At 47.0% G+C, this 23063-nt stretch overlaps 1 protein-coding gene across 2 annotated transcripts in view; it reads left to right on the forward strand.

The window, feature by feature from the left end:
* CSNK1G1 (casein kinase 1 gamma 1) overlaps positions 1-23063 on the forward strand; it is a 330992-nt gene that overhangs the window by 249183 nt on the left and 58746 nt on the right. For both annotated transcript variants that reach the window (XM_054041786.1, XM_054041787.1), the window contains exon 7: positions 2803-2888. In XM_054041786.1, the coding sequence (XP_053897761.1) occupies positions 2803-2888 (86 nt within the window). The remainder of the gene's footprint in view (positions 1-2802; positions 2889-23063) is intronic.

Here is a 23063-nt window from a genome sequence, read left to right on the forward strand (position 1 = left end):
GCATCTTCTTACTATATGTTCCATTCTATGCATCTGATGGAGTGGGCTGTAGCTCACGAAAGCTTATGCTCAAATAAATATGTTCGTCTCTAAGGTGCCACAAGTACTCCTGTTAATTTTCCTAAATACTTTACATTTCCTTGACCTCATTTTACAGTGTCTCGTTTTCCCCGGCCCCTGCTTCAACCTTCCATAATAAAGGAGGGTTGTCCCTTCAGCCACAGAAACAAGTAAGAATCTTGCTCTAAACACTTGCCAGTCTCAGAGAAAGTTGGAGCAGCTGGCAGCTTGTTGGGACTGTTAGATTATCTAGCCCATCGCATGCCTCCTCCAAATAGCAGCTAAAGTAGGAGAACGTCTCGCTCTGGTTTCCACTACTTTTAACAAAGCATCACTTGGCTTTGCCTGATTTTAATATCAGAAACTTACTTTGCCCTAGTGACTAAAATGTTGCTGTTCTAAACTTGAAAATAATTGCTTTTGAAGTTCCAAATCAACTCCATTTTACTAAATATTTATGTTCCCTTAAACATCTAGGATAATGGAACAGTTTGCGAGTGGCCTCTGTAGGTCCCCATTTATGAGATCAAGGCAAATACACTCCTTCTGGAAGCTTCTGGAGAGTGGTGTCTGTTTGGGCCAATCCCTCCTCACTCTCTTATTTTATAGCCTCAGAAATGTACACAAGGAGGTAGGCGGGACAGGGAGTGTGAATAGTCCCAATGGATGCTGCTCTTTAGAAGAGTTAGAAAGCTGATGATACAGATTTCTTGATCCTACAATTGGGAATGTGCAGAGGCTGTTCTCAAACTCCACTAACGGGTGAATAACCTTGATTTTTATTGTTGATGAACACTGACTTGTAAGTATGCAGGATGTGAAAGGAAATGTTTTTAAAAGTTTGGGTGATTAACTATTGCCTTCAAAACTATTTTTGCACCAAGTCACTCAAGTCCCAAAAGGAGAATAGTACTTGTTTTTATGTTTAAATTATTAATTATATAATGGATTTATTTTAATTGCAGCTTTTCTAGCTTACTTTAAAGGCCTTGCTTCTGAAAAGTATAGTTGTTTCTAAGATGTTTTTAATTTTGGGAAGGTGGTGTTGGGTTCTTATTGTCTTACGTGGAGAGTTGTGCCACCTAGTGTAGACAACATGTTAAAACATCGTACAGTGTGTATATCATCATAACTACTTAAGAGGGGCCTCTTGTTACAGGAAGATGTAACAATTGAGACTCTTGTAATAGGTTGGAGGCATTGCAGGAAGCCACGGTATGAGTGGTGTCATGCTAGTGAATTTGACGCAGATGAAGTTTCCTCCTGTGTAAAGGTGGGGAGAGTGTATGATCAAAGTCCTCTCTAGATCATCATTGCTAATTTCTTGGTAATGATTTAATGCTGAGCATTGTTATTCTAATCAAACTGACTATGGCATTTTTCCAGTCCTTTTCCAGGGTCAAAGATCCTGACTCTTTTGCTGATAACTGTATCCATACTGTAATTATTTTCCCCATTGAATTAAGAGTTGTATCCTTCCTATTTACAGCTATATCAGTGACATGCAGTAGTTGCCTTTTTAGCCTCTCCTCTTCACGTACTATTTTGAGAGCTATATTTGCTATGTAGTTTCCACGACAAGTCATGCTGTGCAAAGAACTGCTTGCTCCTCTTCATGCAAATTACACAGCACAGGGACAGCTCTTTAAGCATATTATGTTTCTACATGTGGGTTGAATGACTGGATTTGCTCCACATTCCTGGCTCTGAATGTGTGAGCTGCCTGCAGGTGGAAGTAATGGCAAGCTGGTCTGTAACCTAACTTCACGTCAGTTTTTTAATTCCTGGGGAAAGCAGATTGATCCATAAACTGCATCTCAGAGTTCAGAAGTTTTTCTAAAACATCATAAACTAGAAATCAAACAGATTGAAGCTGGGGTCTCCTATCTTTAGTTAGTTTTTAAAAATACTTACATTGTGTTTATCCTCATTCACTGGCCTGAAGCTTTACTCTGCTGGACAGCAGCCTGCTCACAAAGAAGGGCTTTGAAATCAAGCATTTTGGCTCATGTTGAACTATACAAGGAAAAAGCCCCATTTGTATCTGAACTAATAAATGAAATGCTTAGGATTGGTGTCCTCTATTGCATCGGTTCTCAAACTTTTTCATAATGTAGGCCTGCATCTTAATGGATTAACTTATGGACACCTCCCCTCCCACCTGTGATCATATGGACCACCTTCTCTTCCATTCACAATCATATAACATCTTTGTGGCAACTACAGCAAACACTTGTAAGGAAAAGAAACAGGGAAATATTTATTTTTAATTGCTGTGATGTAATGAGCTATAAAAACAGTTGGAAAAGAGCCAGCAACATGTGACCTATCCAGTCTCTACAGGATGGTCATCAAATGCTTCAGACCACCATCACTCTTGAGACCACAGCTTGGGGACTGCTTTACTCTTGTACTATTGCTACTTTAATCCTCCATTTTGATCTGAGTGACACAAGAATTTTAACATTCTCTATTGTACAGTATGTCCAGCCTTTGTGTAGACCAATTACCACTAGCTGATTTTTTTTTTTTTTTTTAATTTGGCATTTATTTGCTTTGGCCAGTTTTAGGTATTCTTATACAAGAGAATGATCTGAGCTATAATAATTTTTGAGCATATGGAAAGAAAAGTAAATAAAGTTTTCATGTAATACATTATTTCAGAAATAAATCTGTTTGCTGAACCAGTTAGTTTTACTTCAGTAGCTGAAGCAATAACATGTGGTCTCTTGTACCTTTCAGAGCAAAGTCGGCGAGATGACTTGGAAGCCCTTGGCCACATGTTCATGTATTTTCTTCGAGGCAGTCTGCCCTGGCAAGGGCTCAAGGTATATGTTCAAATGTATCACTTAGTGAATTTTAGACAGCAAAATCTACTTTCTTGGTCTCACATTTTTCATTCTTCTTCTCTGCCGGAAGGTGAATCTTTTAGGAAAATTTGAGCAAAATCTCTTCATTTTCTTTCAGAGTAACAGCCGTGTTAGTCTGTATCCGCAAAAAGAAGAACAGGAGTACTTGTGGCACCTTAGAGACTAACAAATTTATTAGAGCATAAGCTTTCGTGGACTACAGCCCACTTCTTCGGATGCATCCGAAGAAGTGGGCTGTAGTCCACGAAAGCTTATGCTCTAATAAATTTGTTAGTCTCTAAGGTGCCACAAGTACTCCTGTTCTTCATTTTCTTTGAGATCCAGGAAGTGGATGGGAAGACTCTTCTGGCTGTGTGTGTTTAAAATAAAAAAATAAAACTAACCACACATGGGCATAGTGACCAAAGATTGAAGCTTTGCAAAAATGTACCGTATATACTCGTTCATAAGCCGAATTTTTTTAGTAAAAAAGGGAAGCACCAGAGACGGGGGTCAGCTTATGAATGGGTATAGAGAGGGAGAGGTGGGACACAGCCCCTTCCCCAAACAGAGGGAGCAAGGAGAAGGCAGCACAGCCAGCAGAGACAGAAGGGAAGAGGTGGGGCCAGAGTCTCTCCACTTCTGGCCACGCTGCTCTCCCCACAGCCTCCAAAGCAGCTGCAGCTCTGGGGCTGGCAGGCTGCAGCCCTGCCGCTCAGCCCCACCTCCCAGAGCATGCTGAGGCCGTGCCGCCCAGCCCCGCCCGCCGGAACATGCTGCGGCCGCGCCACCCAGTCTGCCCTGCCGGAGCAGCTTCAGCCAGGCCAGAGACATCCTCCCCTGGCCCTCGCCAGATAAGGTGGGAAGGGATGGGATGGGGAGAGTGTGGGGGTCCCAGGCTAGGGGTGGGGTTATGTGGGGGGTGGTCACAGGGGTTACTCCCCTGACTCCCAGCTTCTCCCCCCCCAAAAAAATTTCCCCACCAGTTGCTGTCCCAGCCAATCAGGGTAAGCAGCTGGCGCGCCAGGACACTTTTTGTTTACTTAGGTTTACCTCCGTGCCTGCGGACGCTTGAGGTAAACAAACCATCTCGGCCCACCAGCGGCTTATCCTGATGGCCCGGGAGCCAAAGTTTGCTGACCCCTGAATTATAGGGTCGGCTTATGAACGGGTTATAACAATTTTCCATTTTTACTTATCCATCTTGGGGGGGGTCGGCTTATAAACGAACCGGCTTATGATAGAGTATATATGGTAATTATCTCATTATGAACTAGTGTCTTTGCTGTGTGTGTGTGTGTGTGTGTGTGTGTGTGTGTGTGTGTGTGTGTCTGTCTGTAAAACCTTTGGAGTATGATTTGACAGCTATGACTGTTTGAAAGCTGCACATGGAACATGGGCACTAAAATTTAAGCCTACACTTACATGGTTAAGGGACACATCCTGCACTACTTTCTCAGACAAACTCCCATTGACTTCAGTTGAAGTTCTTCCTCGATGCAGAGTTTGGTCCTAAGTATGCAATAGTTGCTTCAAGGAACTTAGGGCTTGTCTTCATGCGCTACAGCAGTACCGGCTCAGCTGCGCTACTGTAATGCTTTAGTGAAAACCTACTACACCAATAGGAGAGCTTTTGCCCTCGACATAATTAATCCACCTCTGCGAGAGGCAATAGCTATATTGACAGGAGAAGCTTTCCCATCAACATAGCGTTGGCTATATGGGGGGTTAGTTCGGTATAGCTACATTGCTCAGGGATAGATTTTTCATACCCCTGAGCAACATAGTTATACTGATACAGGTTTGTAATGTAGACCTGCCTCAGACTATACTGTTAAAATGATCAGCACTAGTAAGCTACACCAGTGCACTAGTTCCTAAGCAAGGAGCTTATTAATATTCTTGACGCAGCCTTTAAGTGCTGCAAACTTATTTTTCTTTTATAAACAAAAAAGGCTACTACAACTGAAAGACTAGAGGGGGAAATGTTTCTGCAGGGTGCCCTCTGCATATTTCTGTTTATTCCTGTTCTTGAGAAGTGCCTCTTCAGAGTGACACATTTATGAAGGAAAAAAGGAAGGTGGGCAGAGTGTGAATGTGCATAGGACACCCTCAAAGAACCACAATTACTGTCAAGTGACCTCTCTTCCTCTGTTTTCAGTTTGTTTACTTGGTTAATTTAACAGCATTTTGTATACAGTCACTTTCTTCAATTGTTTGAGAGGCCTTCAGACAGCATCAGAAGACAGAGACACTTTAAAAAGTAGGAAAACATGACCAGATATTGACAGGGGGACTCAAAGGCAAGTGTGGTATCTGAATCTATTTTTAAAGCTTTTTTAAAAAAGAGATTAGATTTCAAATTTACGGACTACTTTTAAAACACAGTTCTGCTCTGAAAAGTCAGTGCATAAAACATCTTACTCAGACCCTTGTATATTCAGCCAACTCTTCGGATTTAAATAATAAAAAGAAATATACTATTTTTTATCTTGTTAGCACTGCAGAGCCAATATCACTTTGGGAGAGTGAGTTGGATTCTGTACTGAACAGCACAATTGTTAACTAAATTCCAATTACAGGGGCAAAAATCTATTCTCATTTACATCTTTGAAATCTGCTGCAGACAGGGTTACATATGGTAAATGAGGGCCATATTGTAGAAGCTTTTGAGTGGAGATGTGTGAGCCAGAAAGAATTCTTCTTTGAGTGCTTGTTCACATTGATTCCAATCAGGTGTGTGTGTGTGCGCATGTTCACGTTGGCCAGAAGATTTTTCCCTTAGCAGCATCTGTCGGGTCAGCCTGGGCGCCCCCTGGAGTGGCACCCTCATGGCGCCTAATATATAGCCCTGCCGACCCGCCACCCCTTCAGTTCCTTCTTACCACCAGGGATGGTGGCTGGAATTTCCCTTGGCTCTTGCTCAGCAAGTTTCTTCTCTATTCCGTTGTATATAGTTAATTCTTAGTGTTGTTCGAGTTAATAGTTTAATATAGTATAGTGTTTGTTGGTGGTTCCTCCCACACACTCTGGCCCTGGCGCCATGGTATGCCGCGGTCCCCGGGCTCAAGCGCATGCTGAAAAGTGACCTACACTCATCGTGTCTACGGTGCCTGGGGGAGACCCATCAGAAAGATTGTAAGATCTGCTGTGAGTTCCATCTGAGAACACTTAAAGAAAGGGAACAGCGGCTCAAGGTGATCCTCATGGAGGCAGCCCTACGCACCCACTCCGACCTGGGCTCGAGAGACCCGACTCCAACAGCAGCGTCCTCAACGCAGAGCGCCCTGTCGGCGAGTTCAGCACCGAGGAAGGACTCCTCCAGGGACGCTCGGCACTGTCACAGCTACTCCTGGGGCCCATCTGACAGTAAGCACCGCTCTCACTCTCCGGTGCCTCAAAAGAAGAAAAACCCGGAGGACTGTTCTCCAGCTAAGCCACTTTTGTGCCGCCTTCCGCTGTGCATCTGCCCTCGGCGCCTATGGTCCCAATGCCTTTGCATCATGCTCGGCTCCGACTTCGGCACCGGCCTTCATGGCATCGACGCACCTGTCTCCCACGCCTGCACCATTGTCGACGTCTACCTCGATGCAGGCACCTACGGCCCCGGTACCGATGTTGGCACCGGGCCCCCCCGACTCTGGCAGCTCCTGTGAGCGTGCCAATGTAGCTCCCTCTGGTGAGACTGATGCCGACGCCAACACCTGTTACAGCACCACTTCCTCCAAAGCTGCCCCAGGAGTCACGTGACCCTCTCCGGTGCAAATGGTAGGGAGCTTCCACTACCGGCACATGCTTCCTCCTCCTTGTCACTGGACGACGCGTTGGCAGGGGCGGCCATAGCTCCTGCATTAGAGGACAACAGTCCCACAGCAGTTGCTCTGCAGGGCTGCCCAGGGTCTGAGCATCAAGGTTGAGGAGGCGGTAGAGGAGGCAGATCCCATGATGGACATTCTAGCACCTCGGGACCTTCACGGGTAGCCTTGCCCCTCATAAAGACAGTTGTGGACACCACTAAGACCCTGTGGCAGACACCGGCATCCTTACCACGCACTGCCAAACGCAATGAGCAGCGGTATTTCTTGCCCTCCAGAGGCTTTGAGCATCTGTACTCCCACCCGCCTCCGGACTCGCTGGTGGTCAATGCGGCTGACCAGTGGGAGAGACCGGGTTTCCAAGGTCCTTCACTCACAATGGGTACTCTTATAACACCTGTGCAGCAATGGAGAAGTTCACGGAGTTCGTTCCTTCAGATTCTCAGTCGGAGTTCACCGCCTTGGTGGAAGAAGGGAAACTAGTCTCCAGGGCCTCCTTGCAGGCAGCTTTAGACACTGCAGATGCTGCCACTAGAGTAGTGGCGTCAGGGGTGGCTATGCGCCAAGGAACCTGGCTGCAAGTCTCAGGGTTACCCTATGAGGTCCAGCAAACCATTCAGGACCTCCCGTTTGAGGGTGAGACTTTGTTTTCAGAGAAGTCAAACGGCTCCACAGCCTAAAAGACTCCCGAGCCACCCTCAGATCCTTGGGCTTGCATACCCCCGCCACACAGCAGAGACACTTCCTCCTGCAACCTCCTCAAAGGTTCCAGCAGCAGAACCGCCAGGACAGTTCTCAGAGGAGGAACCGGAGCGGCAGGAGGAGGCAACACCCTTGTGCTAATCAAGGCTCTGGCTAGCCCAAACCACTCTCTGGCCCTAAGCCGGCCTTTTGAAGGTGTGATTGAGGACAGTGTTCCAGACCAGAGAATGGATCTACCCCGCCTTACCTTTTCCTCACGACTATCCCTTTTCTACCATGCATGGTCCCATATCACGTCGGAGCGCTGGGTGCTCCGCATGGTAGAGAGGGGATACTCCATCCAGTTCTGTGCCCTCCTGCCCTCCCAACCCCCTTCCCCGTCCCTCTTCAGGGATCCTTCTCACAAGCAACTTCTCATTCAGGAGGTGCAGTCGCTCCTAGCACTAGGGGCGGTGGAGAAGGTTCCACTGGAACATGGGGGCAAGGGCTTCTATTTCTGCTATTTCCTAATACCGAAGGCCAAAAGCAGCCTCAGGCCTATCCTGGACCTGCACGACCTCAACAAGTTCATGAGAAAACTCAGGTTCCACATGGTGTCCCTGCCCTCCATCATCCCTTCACTGGATCCAGCAGACTGGTATGCCGCCCTTGACTTGAAGGATGCGTATTTTCACATAACAATCGCTCACAACCACAGAAAGTTCCTCAGGTTTGTGGTCTATGGTTCCCATTACCAATTTACTGTCCTCCCATTCCGCCTGTCAGCAGCACTTTGAGTATTCACCAAGTGCATGGCAGTTGTCACTGCCTTTCTGTGGAAACATCCGGTACAGATGTTTCCGTACCTCAATGACTGGCTAATCAAAGGCCGCACCAGGGCTCAGGTGGAAGCTTAGGTGGCATTTATCAGAGCTACCTTCGAGAATCTGGGCCTACTACTGGACAAAGCCAAATCGACCCTGTCCCCAGTCCAGAGGATAGAGTTCATAGGGGCGGTACTGGACTCAACTCAAGCCAGAACATTCCTCTAGGAGGTGAGATTTCAGGCTTTCAACATCATGATCCAGGGACTCAGACAGTTCCCCACCACCACCGTGAGAAATTGCCTGAAGTTTCTCGGGCACATGGCAGCCTGTACGTATGTGGTACGACATGCCAGACTCAGGCTTCAGCCGCTTCGGTTGTGGCTTGCGTCACTGTACAGACCTGCCAGGGACAGCTTGGACAGGATCATGACGCTGCCTAGCCCTATCCTCGACTTGTTCTGGCGGTGGACGGACGTTCAGCAGGTGTGCTTGGGAGTTCCCTTCGCTGCCCCCCAGCCATCCCTAGTGCTGGTGACGGACGCGTCAGATTTGGGATGGGGCGCTCATCTGGGGGACTGCAGGACTCAGGGCCTCTGGTCACAGACAGATCTTTGTCATCATATCAATGTCAGGGAGCTCAAAGTGGTGTGCTTAGCGTGTCAGTCATTCCGCCCTTATCTAGCAGGTTGATGTATATCGGTTGTGACAATACGACTGCAATGTTCTATATCAACAAACGGGGGTGCACACTCCTCTCCCCTGTGCTTGGAAGCCCTCAGGCTATGGGACTTTTGTGTAGAACACTGAGGCGATCTAAAGGCGTTGTACCTTCCTGGGATCCAGAACGATCTGGCGGACCACCTCAGCAGGTCGTTCCACAGCCACGAGTGGTCCCTTCGCCTGGATGTTGCATATTCAGTCTTCCAGAGGTGGGGCTGTCCCCTGATCAACCTCTTCATGACACAACAGGAAGTGTCAGCAGTCCTGCTCCTTCTGGAATCAGAGTCCGGGTTTCACCGCAGACGCGTTCCTCCTTCATTGCAGGGGAACTCTTCTATACGCCTTCTGCCCATACCGCTCGTCCACAAGGTCCCGCTCAAGATCCACAGAGACCAGGCTCAGGTCATTCTCATAGCACCAGCCTGACCCTGACAGCATTGGTACACGTCTCTCCTAGACATGTCCGTGGGAGCCCTGATTACCTTGCCGCTCTTCCTGGACCTTCTCACTCAGAATCACGGGTGTCTCCAACACCCAAACCTGCAGTCACTCCATCTCACAGCATGGAGGCTCCATGGCTGAATCCGTTTGAGCTTTCCTGTTCAGAACAAGTCAGACAGGTCTTTCTCGGTAGTAGGAAACCCTCTACTAGGGCCATGTACCTGGCCAAGTGGAAGAGATTTTCAGTCTGGTCAGCACAGCGCGACTTGCCCCCCGTGCTAGCCTCAGTGCCCCACATTTTGGATTATCTTCTCCACTTGAAGCAGGAGGGTCTCTCCTTGTCTTCCATAAGAGTGTGCCTGGCTGCCATCTTGGCTTGCCATCCAGGGGTACAGGGCCCTTCCGTTTTTGCTAACCCTCTGGTCAGCCGCTTCCTGAAGGACCTTGACAGGTTGTACCCACACGTCTGCCAACCGGTTCCTGCTTGGGACCTCAACTTGGTCCTCTCTAGGTTCATGCGGCATCCCTTTGAGCCTTTAGCAACATGATCCCTGCTCTACCTTTCTTACAAGGTCGCGTTCCTGGTGGCGATAACTTCAGCCCGGAGGGTGTCTGAGCTCAGGGCTTTAACGTCGGAGCTGCCTTACACCGTATTTTTAAGGACAAGGTTCAGCTCGGACCCCAACCGGCCTTCCTCCTGAAGGTTGTGTCACAGTTCCACCTCAACCAGGACATTTTCCTCCCAGTTTTCTACCCTAAACCTCATTCGAGTAGCAGGGAGCAGAGGCTCCACAATCTAGACATCTGCAGAGCGCTGGCCTGTTACGAGAGGATGAAACCGTTCAGGAAGTTTGGTACAGCTCTTTGTCGCAGTAGCAGACAGGATGAAGGGACAGCAGATTTCGACCCAGCGCATTTCATCATGGATTGTGGCCTACATTAATGAGTGCTACAATCTAGCAGGGATTCCAGCGCCCCCGATAATGGTGCACTCTACAAGGGCGCAAGCTTCATCAACAGCGTTCCTGGCTCAAGTCTCCACCCAGGAAATCTGCAGGGCAGCAACATGGTCATCCATACACACTTTGGCCGTGCACTATGCGATTACTAGGCAGGCTACAGATGATGTGGCCTTTGGTAGAGCAGTACTCCAATCAGTGGACAGCTCCAACCCCACCTCCTAGATTTGGCTTGGGAGTCACCTGATTGGAATCGACATGAACAAGCACTCGGGAAAAAAAACGGTTACTCACCTTTCGTAACTGTTCTTCAAGATGTGGTGTTCATGTCCATTCCAATACTCACCCTCGTACCCCTCTGTCAGAGTAGCCGGCAAGAAGGAACTGAAGGGGTGGTGGGACGGCAGGACTATATATTAGGCACCCTGAGGGTGCGACTCCAGGGGTCGCCCAGGCTGACCACACAGATGCTGCTAAGGGAAAAATCTTCCGGCCAACATGCACGTGCGCACGCACACACCTGATTGGAATGGACACGAACAACACATCTCGAAGAACAACAGTTACGAAAGGTAAGTAACCCTTTTTTCTTTGCACTTAGGTTCTAGTTTGAATTTGCGGTGCTAGCAATTAGGAAATTCTCTTGTAAACTGAGAATTTGATGACTATTTGTGTAGTAAATCCACTGAGACACAAAAATGGAACACACAATGGAATTTCTACAGCTCATGTCTAGTAGCACAGGAGTTCTCCACCTTTTTCTTTCTGAACCCCCCCACCCCAAACATGCTAAACTCCACAGCCCACCTGTGCCACAACAACTGTTTTTCTGCATATAAAAGCCAGGGCCAACGTTAGGGGTAGCAAGCAGGGCAGTTGCCTGAGGTTTCGTGCCACAGGGGGCCCTGCAAAGCTAAGTTGCTCAGGCTTTGACTTCAGCCTCTGTGGGGTGGCAGGGTTCTGGGGAAGCTGGGGCTTCAGCCCCCATGGGGCCATGTAGTTCCAGGGCAGCTGAGACTTCAGCCCCCCAGGGGATGGCGGGACTCAAATTGAGAACTGCTACAAAAGCAAAGTTAACTCAGCTGCATCTTACTTGTATACTATTCTGTGTTCTTCTTTTCCTTAAATATGTAACAAAAAGTAATAATGTTATGTTGGAAGGGGTTAATGGCTGCCATCAATCACGGATCTGACTAAAGTCAATAGGTATAATAAGAACACTTCAATCAGTCTAAAAGAAGCAGCAACTAAATGCCTCTTCGTGTAGTGATAGCTGAATCAAATGAAGCTACCACCCAAGGCACTAGTCAGCATGTCAGGACAAGAGCAGAAGCCAAGCCCTGTTGCCTATGGGGTGTCCCTGGAGACTGTTTGCAAGTGCAGGGGCTTTGGGATTGATTTGTTGCAACAGTGTGTGTCAGACACAGAAAACTAGTAAACACTGCGAGAAACCGTCATGAGCATGGCCCTGAGAGGGAACAGGAACAGAGCTCCTGGGGTAACAGAACTAGTTGGAAATGCAGGCTTGGGGATTATGGACAAGGAAACTGTTTGTTCCTACTTCGTTCAGGAAAACAGGACTTTGGTTACATTCTTCGTAAACATGATTTCCCCAGAGAAATATCTGATTCGTATAATTAATTTCTCTTCCTAACGGAAACAACCTGGCAAGACTCTGAATATTGGCTAACTGCCAATATTGGACCAAGAGATCACACTATCTTAAGTGACACATTTGAGTAAGAATACCAATAAGTACTTATGAGGCTATCAGAAAATGAAGTTTTTAATTGCCAGACTTTCTGTGGTCTTAATCATGAATCATTAATATTTTGTTAGAATTTTTACATTTAATTCTTAAATTAAAAGGGAAAAATGTAGTGCTCTTTTAGGATGTAATTTAAAGAGCTTCAAGCTTTTTCTTGTCTGAGAAATATCAGGAATATCACTTCTCAACTTCCCTACTTCTGCTGGGGACTCAATGGAAGACGGGATAGAGGTTTGTGGGAAAGACTACTGAGCTGAAACTTGAGCTACTGCTTTCCCAGCCATTTGGAGATGCTTAGTTAAACTCTTTGGGTTAAAATTTGTTAAAACCTGTAACACAAACTCAGGCACTCAGCTAAGGTATTTTTCATAGTCATAGAAGTACTGGGAGCATAAGCTTTCGTGGGTAAGAACCTCACTTCTTCAGATGCAAGTCTTGCATCTGAAGAAGTGAGGTTCTTACCCACGAAAGCTTATGCTCCCAGTACTTCTGTTAGTCTCAAAGGTGCCACAGGACCCTCTGTTGCTTTTTACAGATTCAGACTAACACGGCTACCCCTCTGATACTTCATAGTCATAGATTCTAAGGCCAGAAGGGGGTCCACTATAATCAGCTAGTGTGACTTCCTGTGTAACAGGCCATAGAACTCCCTAAAATAATTCCTAGAGCAAATCTTTTAAAAAAAAATCTAGTCTTGATTTAAACGTTGTCAGCGATGGAAAATCCACAATGACACTTGATAAGTTGTTCCAATGGCTTATTACTTTCACTGTTAAAAAAGATTATGCCTTATTTCATTCTGAATTTGTCTAGCTTCAGCTTCCAGCTATTGGCTCATGATATACCCATCTCTTCTAGATTGAATAGCCTATTATTAAATATTTGTTCCCCATAGAGGTACTTACAGACTGTAATCAAATCACCCCATAACCTTCTCTTAGTTAAGATAAATAGATTGAGCTCCATGAGTCTATCACTTTAAGGCATGTTTTGTAATCCTGTAATTCTCTCCTCTGCACTGTCTCCCATTTATCAATAGACTTCTTGAACTGTAGACAGCAGAAATGGACACAATATTTCAGCGGGTCCTTTAAAACTCTTGGATGCAACTTAACTGGCCCCACTGATTTAAAAATGTCTAATTTTAGTAGTTGCTGTTTAACATCATCCTGAGATGCTAGTATAATGGAAAGAGTTGTTTGCTATGACTACATTATCCTTTTTTTTAATACAGAACTATTTATTGAACACTTCTGCCTTGTCTGCATTATTGATAATTCTACCATTTCTATGTAGTAATGGACAAATACCATTGTTAGGATTCTTTTTGTTCCTAATATACTTTTAAAATTCTCATTGCCCTTAACTCTGCTGGCCATACCTTTCTTCTATTGTCCCTTTGCTTCCCTTATCAATTTTCTGCCATTCCTACCTTCTGATTTATATTAGTGACTATCACTTTCCACTTTCTTGTATTTGTTATATATAGTGTTTTTTTAATTGATGGGATCAGTATGAGAACCTGATTAGGATAAAATAGAAACCCTGATTACATTTGATAAAAATGTTATATACTTCTGATTAAATGTTCTCTCTCTTCTAATGGAGGGCTGGAAAGTCTGTAGCTCAGGTTTCAGTCTGTTTTGATCTCCCTTTCCCACTCTGGTTTTCCAGTGGGACCTCCATGAAGAGAAGTAAAGCCCTATTTGTGAATGTGTTATTAAAACACAAACACACAACTTTTAGATACTCTATAAATCATAAAGAAGCAATAAAAATATCAAGAATATTTTTCTTTGCACTTCTCCTATACTTGTCATTTAAAGTGTTGCTTTGGCATTTGGTTCCTTGCCCCTCAATTTTGTGGCAATTACTTGTACAATGTTCTGTTAATGAATTCTGATAAGGTATATTTGTTTCCACATATTAGTCTCTCTTCCTCCTTCCCTTTTATGATGTATCTAACTTTTGTCATTGGACTCTGTGTTCATTAAATCACTATGTATAATGATACTTTTTTTCCCCCTCACACAAAATGTTTAAAACCAGACAGACTTTAAAGTAGGTTAGTTTGCTTAGGCTCCCAATTACATGGTTTGTTGTATGTTCAGCTTACTTACGAAATGCAAATGTTTTAACAGTCACACTTAGTATTTGAGTCTCCAAGTGCAGATCGATATGGGAATAATCATTTAGACACAGGGTAAATTGCTCAGGCACCTTCCGACCCTGCAGATGCCCTTCCCTTAGAGTGGGAATGCATGTTGGGCTGTAGCAGTTGAACTGAAAAGAATTGGCAGTTACACGCCAATTTTAATTTTATGTATGATCATAGATGCCTGCCACTTTGGGTGAGGGATCTAAATGTTTTGGAAAATGTTGATCACTCTACTGTATGGTTGAAGAATGGGCACTTCTTGAAAGATCTATGATCTGATCCATTATTTGAACATTTCAGTGGTTTAAGATCAATGATGAGTGGATGGACTTATTAGGCTGAGGAAGCAATTATTTCCACAGTCATCACCTTGACATCTGCTTCCAGACGTTGTATCCTCCTTGAAGCACTTTGTTTTGGGTTACAAATTCTTAAAACATCACATAGCTTCACCCCAGCCTAATCAATTACAGGCTGTAACACTGTGGCCACTTACTGCCTCCCAAGCACTCCATCATGGCCAGAGTTGCCACTGTAGCCATAGGCAGCGAGTTCCATATCCACGTGGTGCTCGGGCACCAGCAATATACAGAGCCCAGGGGCCCAGCTCCACCAGTATTTGGGGCCGGGAGGACACCTGGCCCCCCTGCGGTCGTCTTCCCCCCCCCCCCCCGTGCACCTTTCCAGGGCTCGGGAGCAGGGCTGCTACTCTGAAAACTGACACACTGTCTCTTCCGTGCAGCTACATATTGCCTCCCTGCAGCAACTGCTGCCGCAAGGTCCTAGTGCCCCCCATCTCCACTGCCAGGGCAGACTGACTCTGGGCCTGCCCTTCCACCTCAGACAGGCAGGACCCTCCAGCAACACAGGGCCTTCCCTCACCTCCCCCCCCCCCGCCCAAAGTCACCGCTCCTGCCCCATGCTGGGCAAGGAGGTAGCCCCATCCCTCACCCCCCAGTGAAGCTACAATCAGGGGCAACAGCAGGGGAGGAGGCGCACGCAGCACCCCCTGGCACCCACCACGGGGGAGGCGAGGGAGATTCCTGGACCTGAGAGAGGCCCTAGGAGCACATGCAGTGACCGTGTGCTGCTGGGAGGGCAGGAAAGGGGGGCTGCTCCCCCAGAGCTTGCTGCTGCCCGCAGAGAAAAGGCTGGTGGGAGTCCTCCTCTCTGGCCCCTGTCCCGGAGCAGCCTGCCTGCACAACAAACTCATCCCCAGCCCTTCCCCACCACAGAGCCCACACCCCCAGTCAGAGCTTTCACCCCCCCACCGCACCCTCTGCCCGAGCCCTGAGCCCCTCCAGCACCCCAAACACCTCATCCCCAGTCCCAGCCAGATCCCTCATCCCCCCCACACCCTGACCCTCTGCCCGAGCCCTGAGCCCCTCCCATACCCCAAACCCCTCATCTGCAGGCTCACCCCTGCACCTGCTCCCTCTGCATCCCATCCCATCCCCAAACTCCCTCCCAAAGCCTGCACCCCAATCCCCTGCCCCAGCCTAGGGCCTGCACCCCAGACCTCCTCCCCCACCCAAACTCCCTCCCAGAGCCTTGGGCAGGTGGGGGGTGGAGTTTGGGCAGGGGCGGGTTCTGGGCACCCCCAAAATTTCTACAAACCTGCCACCCCTGTCTGTAGCCATCCTGCCTCTGTTTCCCCTTCGTTTGCACCCCTCCCCGCATGAACTTGCTGTCTCCAGTGACCTTTTAAGCTCAAGCCTTTAATTCACTCATCACCAGTTCTCCTCAGGTTAGAAACAGAGTCTGTCAAAAGCAGATCTCAAAAGTCCCCAAAAAACACAGTTTTTTTCAGCTTGTCTTCCCTTCTTTAACTCTCACTCACTGTTTTTATCTGGCCAGGGCTCTGCAGGAGCCACACTTGCTCCTCTTAGCTGCTCCTTCCACCAGTCCCAGCTCCACAGTCTTTTGTTTCCTGAGCTTCCCTTGCTTTCTGTCAGGCTTCCTTTCCTGCCTCTGGTAGTCTGAGCTACTCTCTCAGCCACATCCTCCCTGGAATCACCTGCTTTCTCTCAGGTGGGGCTCATCTTGTAATCATGACTGGCTTAGTCCCAGGGTCTCCAGCCCACAGGCAAACCACCCTGTTACATACACCAAACACTTCTCTTGGAGGAGACTTGCTATGGCCTTGTGTACACATGAGTTATTTCAGAATATCATAGGGTATGGTTTTAAAGGGTATGTCTACGCTACAGCATTAATCCGAATGTACAGAATTCGATTTTTGGCAACAGATTGTGAAGTTGAATGTATACAGCCACACTAAGCACATTAATTCGGCGGTGTGCATCCATGTACCGGGGCTAGTGTCGATTTCCGGAGCGTTGGACTGTGGGTAGCTATCCCATAGTTCCCGCAGTCTCCTCTGCCCATTGGAATTCTGGGTTGAGATCCCAATGCCTGATGGGGTCAAAAACATTGTCGCGGGTGGTTCTGGGTACATCTTCCCCCTCCCTCCGGGAAAGCAATGGCAGACAACCATTTCGCACCTTTTTCCTGGGTGAACAGTGCAGATTCCATACCGCGGCAAGCATGGAGCCCGCTCAGCTCAAGACAGCAGTCATGAACATTGTAAATACCACGCGTGTTATCGTGCAGTTTATGCTGAACCAGAACCTGCAAAACCAAGAGACGAGGAGTAGGCTACGGCAGCACTGCGACGAGAGTGATGAGGACATGGAATTCTATCAAACCACGGGCCCCGGCGCTTTGGAGATCATGCTGTTAATGGGGCAGGTTCATGCTGTGGAACGCCGATTCTGGGCCTGGGAAACAAGCACAGACTGGTGGGACCGCATAGTGTTGCAGGTGTGGGACGATTCCCAGTGGCTGCGAAACTTTCGCATGCATAAGGGCACTTTCATGGAACGTTGTGACTTGCTTTCCCCTGCCCTGAAGTACAAGAATACCAAGATGAGAGCAGCCCTCACAATTGAGAAGCGAGTGGCGATAGCCCTCTGGAAGCTTGCAACGCCAGACAGCTACAGGTCAGTCGGGAATCAATTTGTAGTAGGCAAATCTACTGTGGGGGTTGCTGTGATGCAAGTAGCTGAAGCAATCACTGAGCTGCTGCTACCAAAGGTAGTGACTCTGGGAAACGTGCAGGTCATAGTGGATGGCTTTGCTGCAATGGGATTCCCTAACTGGTGGGGCGATAGATGGAACCCATATCCCTATCTTAGCACCAGGGTACCCAATACATAAACCGCAAGGGGTACTTTTCAATGGTGCTGCAAGCACTTGTGGACCACAAGGGACGTTTCACCAACATCAACGTGGGCTGGCCGGGAAGGGTTCATGACGCTCGCGTCTTCAGGCACACTACTCTGTTTAAACGGCTGCAGCAAGGGACTTACTTCCCGGACCAGAAAATAACTGTTGGGGATGTTGAAATGCCTATAATTATCCTTGGGGACCCAGCCTACCCCTTAATGCCATGGCTGTGCATGAAGCCATATACAGGCAGCCTGGACAGGAGTCAGGAGCTGTTCAGCTACAGGCTGAGCAAGTGCAGAATGGTGGTAGAATGTGCATTTGGACATTTAAAAGATCGCTGGCGCACTTTACTGACTCGCTCAGACCTCAACCAAACCAATATTCCCATTGTTATTGCTGCTTGCTGTGTGCTCCACAATCTCTGTGAGAGTAAGGGGGAGACCTTTATTGTGGGGTGGGAGGCTGAGGCAAATCGCCTGGCTTCTGATTACGTGCAGCCATACACCAGGGCGATTAGAAGAGCACACCAGGAAGCGCTGCGCATCAGAGAAGCTTTGAAAACCAGTTTCATGACTGGCCAGGCTACCGTTTGTTTTTTCTTGATGAAAACCCACCCCCTTGATTGACTCGTTCTCTGTAAGCAACCCACCCTCCCTCTTCGATCCCAGCTTGCTTTCAAAGGAAATAAAGTCACTATCGTTTAAAAATCATGCATTCTTTATTAATTGATTATAAAAAGAGGGAGAGAACTGACACAGTAGCCCGGGTGGGGCTTGGGAGGAGGATAGGAGGGAAGGAAAAGGCCACTAAAAAAGTTCAATATAATGAAAGCCTTTTGGTTGGGCTGTCCACTGGGGTGGAGTGGGAGGGTGCACGGAGCCTCTCCTCCCCCCCCCCCCCCGCGTTCTTACATGTCTGGGTGAGGAGGCTATGGAACATGGTGAGGGGGGAGGGAGGTTATACAGCGGCTGCAGCGGCACTCTCTGCTCCTGCTGCCGTTCCTGAAGCTCCACCAGACGCATGTCCGTTTGATCACGCAGCAGTCCCAGCGTTGCAGCCTGCCACCTCTCATCTTGAGCATCCCTCATGGCCTCACGTTAACTGGCATCTTTCCTATACTTTGATACCGGGTCCTTCCACTAATTCAGATGAGCTCTTTCATTGTGGGTGGATTCCATGATTTCTGAGAACGTTTCGTCTCGCGTCCTTTTTTTTCGACGCCTTATCTGAGATAGCGTTCGGGACGCAGGAGGGAGGCTTGAAAAATTTGCAGCTGTCGGAGGGAGGGGAAAAAGGAGAGAAGTATTTAAAAAGATGCATTTTACAGAACAATGCTTATACTCTTTCATGGTGAACAACACTATTCACATTACATAGCACATGTGATTTCGGTACAAGGTCGCATTTTGCCTCTTAATATTGAGTGCCTGCAGCTTTGGTGTTAGAGATCACAGACGCAGGTCCGGGCAACAGAATTCGGCTTGCATGCGGCCATGGTAAGCCATTGTCTTTCGGCTTCTGCAGCTTTCCTACAAGCAGTGCCCTCCTTTCCCACATACCAAGCAAAGCCCGCTGAGTGCTGCAGTTTTCCTGTTAACGTGCAGCAGCAGCAACCAAACTAACCCCCCCCCCCGCATCCAATTCTCTGGGATGATCGCTTTATTCCCCCCCCCCCCCCGAGTGGCTGGTATCAGGGCCAATTCCCCCCCCTCCCACCCCGCGCTTGGCTAACTGCAGGGAAGGATTTCTTTTCAGCCACAGGCAAACAGCCCAGTAGGAATGGCCACCACCTCTGTCCCCTTAATTAAATTCCCCTATTTCAGCCAGGTTACCATGAACAATATCACTCTCCTGAGGATAACACAGTGAGATAAAGAACGGATGTTGCTTGAATGCCAACAAACACTGGGACCATACGCTGCCAGGCTTTGTCATGTGATGATACCAGATTACTTCCTGCAAGCATGGCATGGTCAAGTGTCCTACCATAGAGGACGGAATAAGGCTGCACTGCCAAGAAACTTTGTGGATAGGCTTTTGGAGTACTTCCAGGAGAGCTTCATGGAGATTGTCCCTGGAGGATTTCCGCTCCATCCCCAGACACGTTAACAGACTTTTCCAGTAGCTGTACTGCCCAAGTCCTCAGGGCAAAGTAATCATTAAAAAACGCTTGCTTTTAAATCATGTTTTATATTTACAAAGGTACACTCATCGGAGGTCCCTTCCATGGCCTCATTGTCTGGGGGTTGGGAGGGTGCTTCAGTCAGGCTGAGAAAAAGATCCTGGCTGTTGTGGAGAACGGAGTGCTGTGTGCTCTCCGCAAGCTCGTCATCATCCTCATTTTCCCCCTCCGCAGAATCCTCAGGCATGGCTGAGATTACCCCCACTCGGAATCCACGGTCAGAGGTGGGGTAGTGGTGGCGGCCGCCCCTAGAATTGCATGCAGCTCAGCGTAGAAGCGGCATATCTGCGGCTCTGACCCAGAGCGACCATTTGCCTCTTTTGTTTTTTTGGTAGGCTTGTCTGAGCTCCTTCACTTTCACGCGACACTGTAGTGAGTCCCTATTGTGGCCTCTCTCCATCATGCCCTTGGAGATCTTTTCAAATGTTTTGGCATTTCATCTTTTGGAACGTAGTTCTGCTGACACGGAATCCTTTCCCCATATAGCAATCCGATCCAGTACCTCCCGTACAGTCCATGCTGGTGCTCTTTTTCGATTCTCGGACTGCATGGTTACCTGTGCTGATGAGCTCTGCATGGTCACCTGTGCTCTGCACGCTGGGCAAACAGGAAATGTAATTCAAAAGTTCGCAGGGCTTTTCCTGTCTATCTGGCCAGTGCATCCAAGTTCAGATTGCTGTCCAGAGCGGTCACAATGGTGCACTGTGGGATAGCTCCTGGAGGCCAATACCGTCGAATTGCGGCCACACTAACCCTAATTTGAAATGGCAATACCGATTTCAGCACTACTCCCCTCATCGGAGAGGAGTACAGATATCGATATTAAGAGCCCTTTATATTGAAGTAAAGGGCTTCATTGTGTGGACGGGTGCAGGGTTAATTGGGTTTAACGCTGCTACATTCGAGATAAACTCCTAGTGTAGACCAGGCCAGAGTGGAAGAGCTATTCCAGAAAACCTGTGTGTGGATGCTCTTATTTCTAAATGAGTGCCTTTTTCCTGAATTAGCTTAATGCACTACCAAAGTTTGTAGATAGGCTCTGAGAGAATGTAAAGACTTCCTCAAATTAAAGAGTTGATCTCTCCAAGGAAGTGGGGAGGAGTGTGTCTCTACCCTGTGTGGTCTGCCTCATACATTCCCTTGCCTGCAGGCCACACACATTCTTTGACTTGATCTAAAATGCCGGACAGATTATTGTATTTTCACACTTCCAGATTTCTCCCACCATAGAGCTTTGTTCTCCCCCTTCCAAACTAAAACCTTGAGGAGAATCCTTTCTAGTGCTTACACTGATACTTCTAACATGTTTCATTCATAAAAGGAGTATTTTAAATAATTCTTGAGAAACTGGAAACTGGACTCTCTGGAACGAGATACTGAAATGCAGACTGAGCAGCTTTGTTCTTGGGGTAGTGATTGAAGTGGAGTTCGCTGCTTCAGGATGGACACGCTCAGAAAATCATAACTGAGTGTGTTACTTCATATTCTTTCCTGGTAACCAGCTATATAGTTAATGTAGTCTAGACAGTAGACAAGTGTGTAGTAAGGGACAGTTAATCACATAAAAAATCAAATGTAGCCAGGTTTTGGCAGAAATGAAAATCTGATGCTAACCAATGTGCCAAAGTCAGGCTGGGGAACTGCAAGAGAGCAGTGGAAGGCAGATACATTAGCCCTAGAATGATAAAGACCCTTTTTCAGGGGTGCCATTTGGGGAGGACAGGCGGGCTCCTCTCCCTCCCCCACCCCCGGGTTTCATACCAGAGATCTGCTCACAGTGCATGCCCTGTCCCCAGAGGAAGCTCTTAACTGCAACACAGCTTCTGCTCTTGGGGTAGGGAGTTTGTTTATAACCAGAGGCAGGGTGATTAAGATAACAAAAGGCTTGTCATTAAATTAAGGATTGTTAGATGATCCCAAAAGCATTGCCAGGCACTCCATTTAAAAGATAGGAAACAAAGTTTTCAGACTAGAGAGAGGTAAATGGGGATAAACATTGAGGTGGCAAAATTTGCAGATGATATAAAAGTATTCAAGATAGTTAAGTCCACAGCTGACTGCAAAGAGTTACAAAGGGATCTCACAAACCTGGGTGACTGGGTAACAAAATGGCAGATGAAATTCAATGTTGATAAATACAAAGTAATGAACATGGCAAAATATAATCCCAACTATACAATCAAAATGATGGTGTCTAAATTCGCTAAAACAACGAGGAGTCCTTGGGGCACCTTAGAGACTAACAAATTTATTTGTTAGTCTCTAAGGTGCCACAAGGACTCTTCATTGTTTTTGCTGATTCAGACTAACACAGCTACCACTCTGAAACCTCTAAATTAGCTGTTACCTGTCAAGAAAGAGATTTTGAAGTCATTGTGGATAGTTCTCTGAAAACATCAATGTGCAGTGTCAAACAAAAAAGTTAACAGTATTGGGAATCATTAGGAAAGGGATAGATAATAAGACAGAAAATATCATATTGCCTCTATATAAATCAGATTTGGACACCCATCTCAAAAAAGATATATTGGAATTGAAAAAGGTACAGAAAAGGGCAACAAGAATTATTAGGGGTATGGAACAGCTTCTGTCTGAGGAGAGATTAAAGAGACTAGAACTTTTCAGCTTGGAAAAGAGATGACTAAGGGGGGATATGATAGAGGTCTAGAAAATCCTGAATGGTCTGGAAAAATTGAATAAAGAAATATTATTTACTACTTCGCATAACACAAGAACTAAGGGTCACACAATGAAATTAATAGGGAGCAGATTTAAAACAAACAAAAGAAAGTATTTCTTCACAGCATTTCTGTGGAACTCTTTGCCAGGGGATGTTGTGAAGGCCAAAATTATAACAGGGTTCCAATAAGAACTAGATATGTTCATGGAGGATAGGTCCACCAATGGCTCTTACCCAGGCTGGGCAGGGATGCAACACCATGTTCTGCATGTCCCTACCCTCTGTTTGCCAGAAGCTGGGAGTGCGCAACAGGATGAATCACTTGATGATGACCTGTTCTGTTCATTCCCTCTGAAGCACCTGGCATTGGCCATTGTTGAAAGACAGGATACTGGGCTAGATGGATGTATCTGCCCCCTGCTGTAACCCACTAGACCCCACTCCTCTCCCAGAGCTGAGATAGAACCCAGGAGTTCTGACGGGGTGTCTCTCTCTGCAGAGTTAATAACAAAGTAAGAATATACATTACAATTTTAAATCTAACCAGTGTCTCTTAAATGATTTGCCACAAGATGTCAGAACACGTTAGTATTAGAGCTGAGTGGGTCTAATATTTATTTTTTTCTTTTATATAGGAATTAGATACAGTGTTCCTGTCCGCTAATTGCTAAGTTATTTGCCAAAAAAACTAG

Source organism: Malaclemys terrapin, chromosome 10 (genome assembly GCF_027887155.1).
Source record: "Malaclemys terrapin pileata isolate rMalTer1 chromosome 10, rMalTer1.hap1, whole genome shotgun sequence".
Classification (NCBI taxonomy): Eukaryota; Metazoa; Chordata; order Testudines; family Emydidae; genus Malaclemys; species Malaclemys terrapin.